This window comes from Panthera leo, chromosome B4, assembly GCF_018350215.1.
Source record: "Panthera leo isolate Ple1 chromosome B4, P.leo_Ple1_pat1.1, whole genome shotgun sequence".
NCBI classification, from domain to species: domain Eukaryota; kingdom Metazoa; phylum Chordata; class Mammalia; order Carnivora; family Felidae; genus Panthera; species Panthera leo.
This window is the reverse complement of record NC_056685.1, coordinates 120,450,350-120,464,847: the sequence shown is the minus strand read 5'-3', so window position 1 is coordinate 120,464,847 and position 14,498 is coordinate 120,450,350. Positions and strand designations below refer to the sequence as shown.

At 39.4% G+C, this 14,498-nt stretch overlaps 1 protein-coding gene across 1 annotated transcript in view; it reads right to left on the bottom strand.

The window, feature by feature from the left end:
* Positions 1-14,498, bottom strand: part of NR1H4 (nuclear receptor subfamily 1 group H member 4) — a 74,138-nt gene that overhangs the window by 23,934 nt on the left and 35,706 nt on the right. Inside the window, exon 4 of the mRNA XM_042944658.1 lies at positions 1,731-1,871. Coding sequence (XP_042800592.1) covers positions 1,731-1,871 — 141 coding nt within the window. The remainder of the gene's footprint in view (positions 1-1,730; positions 1,872-14,498) is intronic.

The following is a 14,498-nucleotide window of genomic DNA, read 5'->3' as shown; positions in this document are numbered from 1 at the left end:
TATCCCTCTGTGAGTCTCACTTTCTTCACTTGTAAAACAGAAGTAATATGTACCTAAGAGTTTTGTGTAGATTAAGTATAATTGGGTCTTCTTTAAAAAAATGTACTTTATATAAAGAATTTGTAATACCAAAGCATTGTAGAAATGCAAGATATTCAGTAAATAAAAAGGGAACGACACCCTCCCTATTCCTAGTCTAGTGGACCCTGAAAGCTAGTGTTTCACAACTAATACTATTCTCATCCATGTTTATATAACTGTACCATCAAAAGCATATTCAGTTTCACACTAAACACACATAAGTACACGTGCTGTGTAAAACAAATGTCAACATCCTTCAGAGAAAATTTTTAAATCTTGTTAATTTTCAGAACTGTATAAATTATTGAGAACATAGAGATGAAAATAAGTCAAGGGGACTTTTAAATTTTCTTCTGAATAATTATGCAATATCATCATTAATTTACACTTAACAGAGCTATAAAAAATAATGCAAAACAATCTTCCATAGTCCCATTTAACCTCCGTATTCTCCAATGTTAATGAGAAATTCCAGGAATTTCTTTGTCCAGGGCATTTATTTTACAAGATCAGATGAAAGCCCTGCATCTGTTACTGGACAAGTTTGTGTTCATAAATAATATGATAGACTTCTATAAGTGGAGTGTTGAAAAATGTCCTCAGTGCTTCCGTTGGAACAAGTTCATATTTAAGTGATGAGCAACATGAACCATCCAGTATCAAAGTAAGCATTTCCATTGCAGGATTGGATTCCAGCAGTCATCCCTCTTGCAGTCTCTTGTTTCATATGCTAAGAGGAGATAGTGATCATCTACTATAAAACTTTCATCCACCAGAGCTGGATTATTTACACTGACCTATTTTTCCCCCTCATGCACACATTATTTCTCTGGGTCCATCCCAGTTGCTTGTACAGTTTGGGAACAATAGAATTGGAGTCACCTTCCAAAGGCTTTTATTCCATGTGGCATTCCCTCCCTGAATGTTATCATCCCCTTGGTGACATTTGTTTGTCATTTGTTTTTTGAGGAGGAATGGACCATATCTCAAAATCTGAGTGGTCTGTAGAATTTGCAGAATGAAAAATTAATACATTATATACTAGCATGCATTCCATATTGATGAAGATTATGGTTCCTCACAAAGCCAGCAGTTAATACAGTGTCTCTTTATCAGATCAAAGGGCCAAATTATATTAAAACTCACAGTAGTTAATTTCCTGTGTAAACCTATACAAATTGGTTCAAAGCTGCACTAAGAGAAGAAGGACTACTAATAAAATGACTTGGTTTAAAACTCTATTTAGACAATTCAGAGGCAGTTATACTTTATAAAGCATTCTTAATCTTTCCCACAACTGTGAATGTTTATGCTAATTAAACAATAAGAAAGATATTAAATCACATTTGGAGAAAACTTTCAGACTGCTATCATTCTTGGAAGCTACTGTAGATTAATGCCACCTCACTCCACATATGATTCCTTGCAACAATGAATAACAAAAAACTGTTTCAGGTGAACAAAATGCTCTTTAGCTGACACTTTGGACAATTTCAGTGGTTCATTACCCTTTTCAAGAACTTTGATGGCTTAGTAAATCCCTTCTTTAATATGTGAAGTACCATTCTAATCATGTGAGTTACCTGCCATCTGCCTCCTTAGATTTTTAGTGGAATTTAATTGCTTGATGTGAATACCTGTATACATACATTCAGCCAACATTCCCATCTCTTTGCATTTCCTTAGGCGACACTCTTGGCACTTTCTTCGCATGTACATGTCCATCACACAGTTGCCCCCATTTTTACACTTGTACACGGCATTTTTGGTAATGCTCCTCCTGAAGAAACCTGTGAAAGAAACACAGAAAGGAATAAAAAACTATCCTAACAACTTCCACTCAGAAAAACATATTAGGATTAAGGGATGCCAGAACATTTTCTCAGGAACCCCTGGCAAACACCCAGGCAATCTTCAGGTGGACTGGTGACAGATAACTTCAACTGTACTGTGACTTCCAGCAGCCTGCTGTTTTCAATCTCTATCTCAAAGATAAAGACATGTTTGAACTGTAGCCTCTCTTAGAGAAAATCTTGCTTTTTTTTTTTTAAGAATGGTTACTTTCATTACATCTTTACTGGAAGACCATTGTGTTCCAGTGAGCTCTAGATGCTGGTGGTCCGAAGGCGAGTAAGTCATCCCTGCCCTCTTTGAGTTTACAGCCTAGTGGAGGGCAAAGCCATGAAAGCAATCAAACAAGTGAAATTAGGTGTTCTTGGTCTGTGCTGAGGCAGAAGAGGGAGGGAGAATGGTCCGTTCTGGGTGAAGAGATCAGACTTGGAAGCAAGTGTTGCGCTAATCCTTGCAAAACAAGTTGCTGTTTACCAGGCAGACTGGGAGAGGTCACATTCAAGGTTTCAGTTCAGTTCTTAACATGCCCAGCCTGGTGCAGTAATACAAATGCCAACCTTGATTTAAAAGCAAACACCTCCCCTGAGATGGTGGAGCCACCATTGCCAGCCTGCAACAGTTAAGCTGCAGGTGGGGAGGAAACACAAATGCCTTTCTTTCAGTTTCTTTTTTCTCCCACTTTCTACTTTTACTCTTCATCCTCCACCTGGCTAACCATAATTTCTGACACTTCCAGACTCAAGGTGGAGTGTGAATAAGGAGAGGATTTGGGGAGGCATGGGAAGAAGTGACAGGAAAGTGCTTTCTTGGCTGGCTTGTGCCCCGCAAGTTTCTGAAATTGACTCCTTCTCTCTTGGAGTTGGGTTCTTTAGAGAATGCCCACCACTGGGATCCATTCCTTTGCAAGTCCTCAATGAGGACAAATACATCTCTATTCTAGCCCAGGGCTTCTATCTCCTTCTTCCGCATGTAGGAATTTGGCAATTCACCACCATCCTCTGTACTCTGGGTCCCTCCATGTTGCCTTGTCATGAGCTGATGATAATGACCCCGTGCCAGCTTTTTTTGGTCCAGCAAACTGCGGGGAGGAGAAATCTCTCCCACTTACCCATAAGCAGTCAGCCACCATACCTCCTGCCCTTTCAACTTCTCAGGTGAAAGTCAGATGCCAGTCTCCTGTGTCCCTCAGCCGTAAGGGATACGTATCAATCTCCTCAAGGGATCCTGTTGAAGACCCTTTCATTGCGCCTGGGGCAGGAGGGCCTCCTTACTGTATAGATTACACCTGAGAAGGGTGGGACACATTCTCCTAATTCTCACAAAAGTACCATACTTTCAGTGGTGGTCCCCAAGGCAGACATCTGTATCCCATCTGCCCACTCCTTTGCAATGGGGAATGGGATCTATAGCACACTAGTCACATGCTCCAAAATCTTTAAAGAGTGTACTCTAGAATTTCCAACTCCTGCACACTTCATACCTCAAACTAGGTGAGGTTTTAACCATTTCTTGACTACTGACTGCAAGATGGGCTCATTTTGGATGTAGCAACTAGTGCCAAAACTGAGATAGCAAGAGTCTTTCCTATTTTAACAGACTGTCAGAATAGCTAACATTTATTAAGCACTCACTAGTTTTTGTTCTATTTCACCTGTATTTAGTTATTTAAACTCCATATCAATTTTATGATGAAGATAATATTATATGTCCCCATATTACAGAATGTGGGAAAATGCACAGAGAAATTAAGCATTTTGACCATGATCACATGGTTAATAAGTGGATTAGGAGGATTCAAACCCAGGCAGTCATGGACCAAAGGCCACACTCCCAACCACTATATCATAATTGTCTCCCTTAGGTTACAAGAGAATAGAATAACAATATTAAGTACCTACCACCTGAAAGCTACATTCTCTAACCTGGGAGACGTCCAGATAAATAAGACAACCCTTGTCCTCAGAGTTTCCAACTTAGAAGACAGAGAAGAAGTACATTTACAGCATAATATAAGATAGAGTGATAGGATAGCTAATTAAGTAATAAATAATTGGAATGTAGATGAAAAAGTGATCATTTCAAGGCCGCATTATATGCTTATGAACATACTGTCACATTCAGAGGAGGCAGCAATTCCATCACAGACATGGAGATTTGTACATTTGTTATGACAATTTTTCCTGCAGAAGGCAATAAAAATCTGTTCTAGTAAAATAAATATGACAATGTCTCAACACCTAGAAATCAAGTGTCTTGAGAGGAAAAGGCATTATAGAGTCTAGGAATGGCCCTGATTAATTCCAGGTAGGGGAAATCAGAGAATTCAGGAAGGAGTAGAATTTGAGCTGGATGTTGAAGAATAAGTAGAGTTTTGAAACATGGACTGTGAGGGAGGAAGCACAGTCTGGGAAATGAGAAAAGGCAACAAGTTATGGAAATTCCAGGGAAGAGTGGATAGTCTATTTTGGTGGAAGGGTAGAATGTAGGGAGAATTAGTGAGAGGTGGGTGAGGGCATGTAGTGGGACAGAATATAAATGCCCTTTAATGCCACAATTGAGTCTTTACCGTGCAGAAAGAGAGAAACCATTAGAGGATTTTGGAAGAGGGTGTGACCTAATCTCCATGTTGGGAAGAATCCTTGGTGCAAGGTGAAGAAAAGTGGACCAGCCCAGAGGTTATTAGTGCCTGAACTGGCTGGAGGGTGAGAAAAGAGAAGAGGAAAGGGAGGAACTCATGACTTGGTAACTAGTTCAACATAAAAACAGAAGCAGAAGGAAAAATTAGAGATAGCAAGGTTAAAAAAAAGTCATAGACTTGCTTGTGAAATTGTCAGCTGGTGTAACTTTCAGTAGGAAAGATCTTACCATTTTCCTAAATGTCAAATCCAACCACACAAAGTCTAAAAAAAGATTTTGTGCTTCAGATCAACATTGATATTGGGAGTGCAAATACCAAAGCATGTATTTTAAAAGAGACTCTAGGCAAGGGAGGGAAGGAAGGAAGGAAGGAAGGAAGGAAGGAAGGAAGGAAGGAAAAATGTATTTCCTGGTACCAAATAATTGAGCTCAATGACCGTATTAGTCGACCTGAGTCAGTCTTCCACAAATATTCAGCCCTTCCCAGGAATGATTCAATTTAAAACCACCATAGATACTGATAGCTCAATAGTTAACAGAAATAAACCTCCTTATTCCAAGATGAATCAAAGGAACAGTGCTAAGACAATTCTGCAGGTTTTTTTTTTTTTAACTCTGGTATTAACTGAGAAAGAAATCATTATCATCTCAATAGCTGAATTAATTAGCTTTCACTCTTAGGTGGCAACACAATACTATCATTATATCACTTAAATATGGGTACATATACTATATTTATACTTATGCAAATCATCCATACACATACCTCTGCCTCTATCTTGTGCATATTTAACAATGCCCAGAAAAGTCATTTGAAAATGAATGGAAAGGAAATTCACTGAGGAACAGAGGCTTCCTGGTAATGAAAGATGAATAGACAGACCTGGCATTGCCATCTGAGGAATGTGTAGTGCTGGGGGATTCCTGGAGAATGTCTATAGGATAGTAAAATGGATCCCTCAAATATGCATAATATTGCACATTCTGCTTCTCTGCTTCTTTATACAGATATAACTCACATACCATAGCCTATTCACAACTCCTATATACATATGTGTAAGTGTGCACACATATGTGCACACAGTGCACATGTACACATCAGACTCTAGTGACAGTAGCTACCCATTACTTTGAAATCAATAAAATATTGGCTGTTTAAAACTTTGAGGGTTCCCACACGTTTTACACAGCAACAAATGCACAGAGCTGAATAACTAGTGATCTCTACATCCAATATGGCTTAAATAGAGTCAGGCTTTAGGTCTATCTCGGCACACTGTAGAATAACAAGGACTCCTCCACCCTCTTATATAGAACTTACTTTGTATCAGGCAGTGTTCTAAACACTTTGCTTATGGTGATTCATTTACTATTCATAACAATCCTATGAAATAGATTCTATTATTATCTCTCTCTCATAACTAAGGAGACTGCGTTACAGAGAGATGAAGCACTTGCTCAATGTTCTACAGATAATAAATGGTGGAACTTAGATCTGAACCCTGATAGGTTCAGTTCCAAACTCTGTGTTCTTAACCCCTCTACATTAGGCTGTCTTTCTAGTAAGGAGTTCATATTGCTAAAAATGGTCTTTAGACATTAATCTCCCCCAATCCCACACCAAGTGTTAAGTGCTCCATGGTTTCTTCTCTATATCCAAAACTGTTCAAAACACCCTATTCCCCTCCTCCAACCCAGGTGTCTTTTCCACCACAGATTCATTATTAGGAAACTATGCAATGGCCACAAACTAGAGAGGAGGGAGCCGATATAAAAAGGTAAGCTTTGGTGTCCATCACACAATTTCTTAAAGATCTCAGTGCTTCTCCTTGAGCTGCTTGCTGAAATTTTTAGAACTTGATAATAGACTCCTGATCACCTAGTAGGAGCTGTTTCAGACTATTATTTTTGAAAAAGCAACCCTCACACTTCTGAAATGAAATTGATGAAAATTATTATTTTTTAAGCTTTCTTTTAATTCATTAGTTAACATACAGTGTTATATTAGTTTCAGGTGTAGAATACAATGAGTCAACACTTCTATACATCACCCAGTGCTCAGCATGACAGGTGCACTCCTTAATCCCCATCACCTATTTCACCCAGCCCCAACTCCCTCCCTTCTGATAACCTTCAGTTTGTTCTCAATAATTAAGAGTGTTTCTTGGTTTCTTTTTCCCTTTGATCATTTGTTTTTGTTTCTTAAATTCCACATATGAATGAAATCATATGGCATTTGTCTTTCTCTGACTGACTTATTTCACTTAGCATTATACTCTCTAGCTTCATCCACATTGTGGTAAATGACAAGGTTTCATTCTTTTTATGGCCAAATAATATTCCATTGTATATATATCTATACACCACATCTTCTTTATCCATTCACCTATTGATGGACGATACATGGGCTGCTTCCCTATCTTGGCTTTTGTAAATAATGCTACTATAAACACAGGGGTGCATGTATCCCTTTGAATTAATGTTTTTTTTTATTTTTTTGAGTAAATACCTAGTAGTGTGATTACTGGATCATAGCGTAGTTCTATTTCTAACTTAAAAAAATTTTTTTTAATGTTCACTTATTTTTGAGAGAGAGACAGAAAGTGAGCAGGGGAGGAGCAGAGAGAGAGGGAGGCTCAGTATCCGAAGCAGGTTCCAGGCTCTGAGCTGTCAGCACAAAGCCTGACACGGGGCTTGAACCCACAAACTGTGAGATCGTGACCTGAGCCAAAGATAGATGCTTAACTGACTGAGCCACCCAGGTGCCCCTATTTTTAGCTTTTTGAGGAATCTCCACACTGTTTTCTATAGTGGCTTCACAAGGTTGCATTCCCACCGACAGTCCAAGAGATTCTGTTTTCTCCACATCCTATCCAACACCAGTTGTTTCTTGTGATGAAAATTATTATTGACTAGTTAATGCTAATAGTAATTTTAAGTTTTTCCCCCTTTAATCTGTTGGGGAGCCATACACAGGCAAAAAAAAATTCATCTGACTTTTCCAACACTTACTTTTACCAACTACAATCCCTACTGACTTTTTTTCTTAAATAAATTTTTTAAAGGACTGACTTTGAATTACTTGGGGAAGTTGCCTAACATCCTTTCAAAGTAGTCAAATCTACAAACAACTTAGTAGCCAAAGGACATGCATCAAACTTCTATACTCCCTTCAGTCAAAAATACCACAAAGTAAGAAAAGTTCATGAAATAGCAGTCTCTAAGAGTTAGAGTACAACTCCCTCAGTGTATCAAAAATGTTGATGAATCTCTGAAAGCTAGGAAACAGAGTAAATTTATGAATAAACATTGCCCAAGACAGGTGAAGAATGTAGGATTAGGAGTAATGGAGGAAACTCCAAGTTCAGATACAAGATGCTCATGGCCTACAAGCATTCAGAAGGAGTCCTGTACTAAGCCAGGAGTTAGCTAACCACAACATGAAGGGAAAATTCCACCCCTTGCTTATTTCTGCATGTGCTGTAACCTAAGAATGGTTTTTACATGATTAGCAGTTGGAGAAAAGAAAAGTATTTTGTGGTATGTAAAATTTTTGACAAATTTTAGTGTTCATAAATAAAGTTTTATTGGAACACAGCCAAGCTCATTCATTTATATGCATGTCTGCTTTCACATTACAATGACAGTCAAATAATTGTGACAGAGACCTTAGTACACATGAAGCCTAAAATATTGACTATCCGGCCCTTTACAAAAAGTTTGCCATCCATCTAAGCCATGGATGGTAGTAGTATTTGCACGCAGTCTCAAGCAATGATATAAACCAGAGTGGGAGGGCGATGCTCAGGAGGAATGGCCTAGAAGACAAGGACTGAAACATTCTATCCAACACACATCTTATCCTCCCTCCAGATTGCTAAAAGCAGCCTGCACAAACACAAACAGCTTCCTCAGAGGGGTGAACAGGGAATCTCAGAGACTCCTTAATGACATGACTGTCCTTTCTAAAGTCATTTGAGAAGTGCCTTTGTGGGAGTTTGCCTGGAAGGCAACTCTTGAGTCTATTCCTCCTTTCACCTTAACCTATTAATAGAAGGTACAGGGTCAAAGTGTAAGACACTGCAAGGCAAGCTTCCACAAAGGCCCTTCTTAAATTATATATTTTAATGCTCTTGTATATCACAATTAGAAATGAAGACACTTAGATGCTTCATTATTTTTTAAAAGTGATATGACTAGTGATTGTCATTTCTATGTGTGCAAGGGGCTAACAACCCTACTTAGTTACTCAGAGGATGGTCTATTTTGGGGTGCCTGGGTGGCTCAGTCAGTTGGGCATCTGACTTCGGCTCAGGTCATGGATTTCACAGCTTGTGGGTTCGAGCCCACGTTGGGCTCTGTGCTGACGGCTTGGAGCCTGGAGCCTACTTTGGATTCTGTAGGATTCTGCTCCTCCCCCACTCACTCTCTGTCTCTCTCTCTCAAAAATAAATAAACATTTTTTAAAAAGAGGATGGTCTATTTTGTACACAAGTGAGTGTTGTTCAATGATTCATAGTTGTGAGTGCTTTGGGAAAGTATATTGGTGGAGAACACCAGGAGATCATTCTGTCAAATGACCAATGGGTTTAGATTCACCATCATCTAGATTTCATTTGGTTTTCTCTTTGTTGGTGTGTTTTTTCCTTAAACACAGAACCAACTTTTGAAACACTCATTTTCCTTGCATATGCTTTAGTGTTGAATGTCTTCAGAAAGTCACTGACAAAAGGATACAAGGAAGGACAGCACAGAGGGCAAAGTATAGCTCAGGAGTCCTGGAGATTTGACTACCCATTCTACCCCAATCTTTTATAGCTGTGAGGCCTGGACAAGTCTCTGAGTGTTGGTATCTTTATTCGCAAAAAGGAAATGATAATACCATCTACTGGAGCCATTATAAAGATAAATGAAATAAACAGTCTATAACAGAATGCCATAACAGAAACAAAGTCATTATTTTCCCCAATTTGTTTGAGCCCATTAATGTATATTTTTTCAATAATTTTAGCAATGTTAATATGAAAGGATAATTTATTGAGTGATTCCCAAGTATGCTTTGTTCTTGCTCCTGTTGTTTTTTGGGGTCTGTTTTTTTGTTTTGTTTTTGCTGCTTTGATTCCTCTCTCTCTCTCTCTCTCTCTCTCTCTTTTTGCTTTTCTTTCCCATCCCAGGAGGAGAAAAGATAGGTAGCTATCTTTCTACATTTACTTAATAAAACAAAAGGTAAAGTCCCTCTCTAAAAAAAGAGATAACTGTCACATAGAGTTTTTTTCAACCCCTCATTGAAAGGGTTATACTTGATCATCTCAAAGATGATAGAGGTGGAGGTCAGCGCTTTTATTGGGAAAATGAAGGGAGGGGTAACAATGCTCTGCGTTAGCTTGCTTTTACCATCTTTAAGAGCCATATAGACTCCAAGGTAGGCAAACTCCAGTTGAAGGCTTATGCCAACTAGAGGGTTTTTTTAGTCCTACTTTCATATTTACATATTGCTTATGTATTTAGTTTAAACATTTTTCCTTGTTTAAATGTAATTTTTGTCTTAGGTTTGTCTTGCATCATTGCTATATATTTATTTGAAATTTCCATTTTTGCCCACTGGAAATCATCATATTACTATTTAAGGATGTTCTTTTTGATACTATTTCGTTGCTTTTATATTTTTTAATCTTTTTTTTTCTTTCTTACTGTTTTCTCTTTTTGTCTATTTTACATAAACTGTTTCCTTGCTTTGCTTTAAAATGGTGATGAAGAGAACTGGAATTTTGTCTGTTTTGTTCACCATTGCATCTCCTATGCTTAGAATAGTGCCTGGCAGGGGCACCTGGATGCTCAGTCAGTTAAGCGTCCAACGTCTGCTCAGGTCATGATCTCACGGTTCGTGGATTCGAGCCCCACATCATGCTCTGTGTTGACAGCTCAGAGCCTGGACCCTGCTTTGGGTTCTGTGTCTCCCTCTCTCTGCTCCTCCCCCACTCACTCTCTGTCTCTCTCTCTCTCTCCCAAAAATAAATAAACATTAAAAAAAATTAAAAAAGAATAGTGCCTGGCATATGGTTGCTGAATAAAGAATTGAATTAATGAATTCAAACTCTCAGGAGCTGGAGACTTAACTAATTAATTAATAGGAGGAGAGATAGTTTTGAAGATAGTGTATGATCAAAATTTGGGAGGCCAGATGAATAGAATAACAATAATAAAATTGTAAGAATTCACCAATAAAGCAGCAATAACTAAGGCTTACTGAGCACTCAAGTGTGCCAGGTATTGAGCTAGATATTTCAAAAACAATGCCTCATTTTTTTTTTCTTCACAACAACTCAATGATAATAATAATAAGAGTGGACATTTACAGAGGGTTCACCATAGACAAGTACTATGTTAATTGCTTTACACACATTATCTTCTTCAATCTTTCCACCAGCCTCTAGGTGCCTACCTCAAAGGGATGTCCCAAAGATTAAATGAGTTTGTACATGCAAAGCCTCCAGATAAAGCCTGCACATAATAATCATTTAATATATCTTATCTATGAGCAGCATCACCATCATCCTCCTCTCAAGGTCTTCCTCCTCCTCCTCCTCTTTATTATTATCCTCATTTTATAAGTGAGAAGTCTGAAGCCCAGACATATTCAGTAACTTGGAACAGCTGGGAAGAGAATCAGCCATGGGGGAAGGGTCGGATGATATCCAGGTCATCTGCTGTCAGAATCCCACTCTTGTGATTTTTTAAAAAGTTTTATTTATTTATTTTGAGAGAGAGCGAGAGTGGGGGAGAGGCAGAGAGAGAATCCCAAGCAGACTCCATGCTGTCAGCACAGAGCCTGACCCAGGACTCAAACTCATGAACCATGAGATCATGGCCTGAGCCGAAATCAAGAGTCAGATGCTCAACCGACTGAGCCGCCCAGGTGATTTTTAGAACACTTATTACAAAAGGCTTCCAACGCAGTAAAATAGCATAAGCCCCACCCCCTTGCATCACATTCTAGTTTGACCTATAGAGTTCATTAGGGTTATTATCAGATCTCATAAAATCAGACCCCAAAGTCAAATAGGATTTCAGGAGGTTTGTGTGTGAATCAGGGCACCTCAGCCCTGACCCATAAACAAAGTGCCCACTGCAAACACTCTGCATCTATTCTACATACCAGAATAGTTTCTGTAACTATTGAGTCTTTTCTACAACTTCAGAACTAAGTCAGAATGTGTTCGAAAGGACAACAGGTTACCCATTTACTCATAAAATGCCTTTTAAGATTTCTTTCAATCTCTCATTGGTAGGTGCAGATTCCTGGCCTGGAGATGAATGTGACTGACAGTGACCTATTTAAAAATGCGGTCATTTGAAATTTCCAGTCAGATGCAGATCAGTTTTGTTAGTTGAGGCTTGAAGTTTGAATCAAAATTCATCCCCAGACATTAGCACATTTTCGTATGTTCCACTGATAACTGGGGGAAAAGAAAGCTCTTGATTTAATCTAGTGCTAAGCAAATGGCAGTCATTGTCAATGCGTTATACTTGTGTTCTTGCAATTATACTTTTAAAAATGTATTGCAATGACTCTCATTGATGCCATAAATATCTACAATAAAGCATACATTAAAATTAAAATATTTCTAACAGAAACAGATATAGAGACCAATGAAATCAGGATGTTAACCATGATCTTTGCTTTGTTTTTAAGTTTTTAAAAATTTTCTCGTGTGTGTTTGTGTGTGTGTGTGTGTGTGTGTGTGTGTGTGTGAGTATCACAAGTCTGACAGATCTGCAGTGAAGTCTTAAAGGAAGAGAGCTCCCAGGATCTTTAAAATATAAAAATCTGGGGTGTTGGGTAGCTCACTCACTTAAATATCTGACTTTTGATTTCAGCTCAGGTCATGATCTCACAATTCCGTGAGTTCGAGTACCACATCAGGCTCTGTGTGGGACTCGAGCACAGTGCCTGCTTGGGATTCTGTCTCCCTCTCTCTCTGCCCCTCCCCTGCTCTCCCTCTCTCTCTCTCAAAAATAAATAAACTTTAAAAAATCTTATAAAATATAAAAATTTAACTGAATTCTACAAAGACCCTGTTAAATTGATATTATCATTCTTTGCATATTGGAGGCTCAGAGAAGCAAAATAGTCCATAAACTAAGGATTGGCTAGCTGGATATCCACTGTACCTACTTCTAATCTATCATACATTCTCTATCATAAAGGCAAGACATTGGACACAATCTTTCCCAGACTCCCTTGCAGCTAACATTGTGCATATGATTTAAGCTCTTCCAGACACATGCCCTTATAAGACTGTTGTTTCTGCTGGCAAGTAGGATTGTGGAATTGTGCAGCAATATTGGGTTCCAGCTGCTAGCTTAGAGGATGTTGAAAAGCAAGACACAGGGCCTTCATCATGCACATGTACAGATTTAGCTGGCACGCCATGTCTCTAGAGCCAGTGATTATGGTGGAGGCAGCTTCCTGGTCCCAAGATGGCAGCTAAGGTGGTGTCTTTCTGGAACCAACAGTTCTGTGTTAGCTTCCTGTTTCCCCATCTTGTTGACTATAGCAATGGCCCGGGCAGGCCGGTTCTGCAGTGTGTGCACTAAGCATCCTCTTGGAGACTCAGCATAGAACCTGCTCCTCTGCCCTTCCAACTTCTTCTGCATTCATTCCTTACTGCTTGAAGTTTTGGTTTCTGTTTTATTTCACTGAACTCTGACCGATATATTAAGTAACTTGCATACTCAGCCAAGAATTACAGAGTCTAGATTCAATGCATGCCTGTGAACCCCCAAAGTTCACACACTCTCTTTGATGGAAAGTTAAAGAGTAAAACTGACTTTGTATCTTGTAAGCACAGACATGCAAGGGGTGCCAGGTGAGGGAACTGGGTTGGCCAAGCTGTTAGGCCTTCCTGGCATAGGCTCCTGCTTCTTCCCCTTATACTCTACCCTATGCTGTGAACCTCCTACCTATCCACTAAGCCAGGATCATTTTCATTTGTTTCCTCAGGAGAACATATACAGAGCACAAAGGAGCTCATTATTGGTTTTTAGTCACCACAATCTGAGCCTTCAGATCCCAGACACTAAATTTCCCCAAGTTGGGAAGGGTAAATTAAGAAAGAAGAAATTTAAAAAAAAGAGTCAAGACATATATTAGATACGTGAAAAGCCCTGAGTTCTGTCCTTCCCCTCTTCACGCCCAGACTGCATCCTGGGATGCTTGTATTGAAAGATTATAGAAACTCCATGTCATTCAGGAGTTCTAGAACAGAAAAATTCTTGCACCCTTCCCCGGAGACAGCCCGGAGAGGCACCAGGTGTTGCCTGCACACTGGGTGGCAGGGGAGCAGATGAAATGGCTTCATGTTTTCTCTGAGCAGCCAGGTCTTCCAGCACGACACTGCAGGAGCATCGGGAACCCACCCCACCTGAGTTGCAGGACAGCAGGCAGGCCAGACAGGAAGGAGGAATGTACTCAAGACCCCGGGATGGAGCCTCAGAGACTTTTCCCACTGATCACCGCAGACCAGCTAGAACAACACCCAGCAGATGCTGGACTGTGTTAACAACAGTGGAGACCAGAGTCCCACCTGCAGTGCCCAATACCTCCCTGACCCTGGATAATCACAGAATTTAGACAAAACCCCAGAGAAATGTGAGAGTTTTTTTTTGGTGGGGGTGAGGGTGAGAAGAATAATCCTAAATTAAATGAAATAAAGGCTCCACAAGGGCTGGAAACTGAATTCAATCCAGCTACACAAAATGAGTTTATGTTTCCTGTATACATGCCCTGACTCTTGTGCTCTCTCACTATATAGCTTCTAGTTAATAGGCTGATACTCACCCTCAAGAGTCATTGGTCCAGAACAAGGTCAGCAAACTACAGCTAGGCCTATGAGCCAAATTCGGCATGCTGCCTGTTTTTTTTTAAT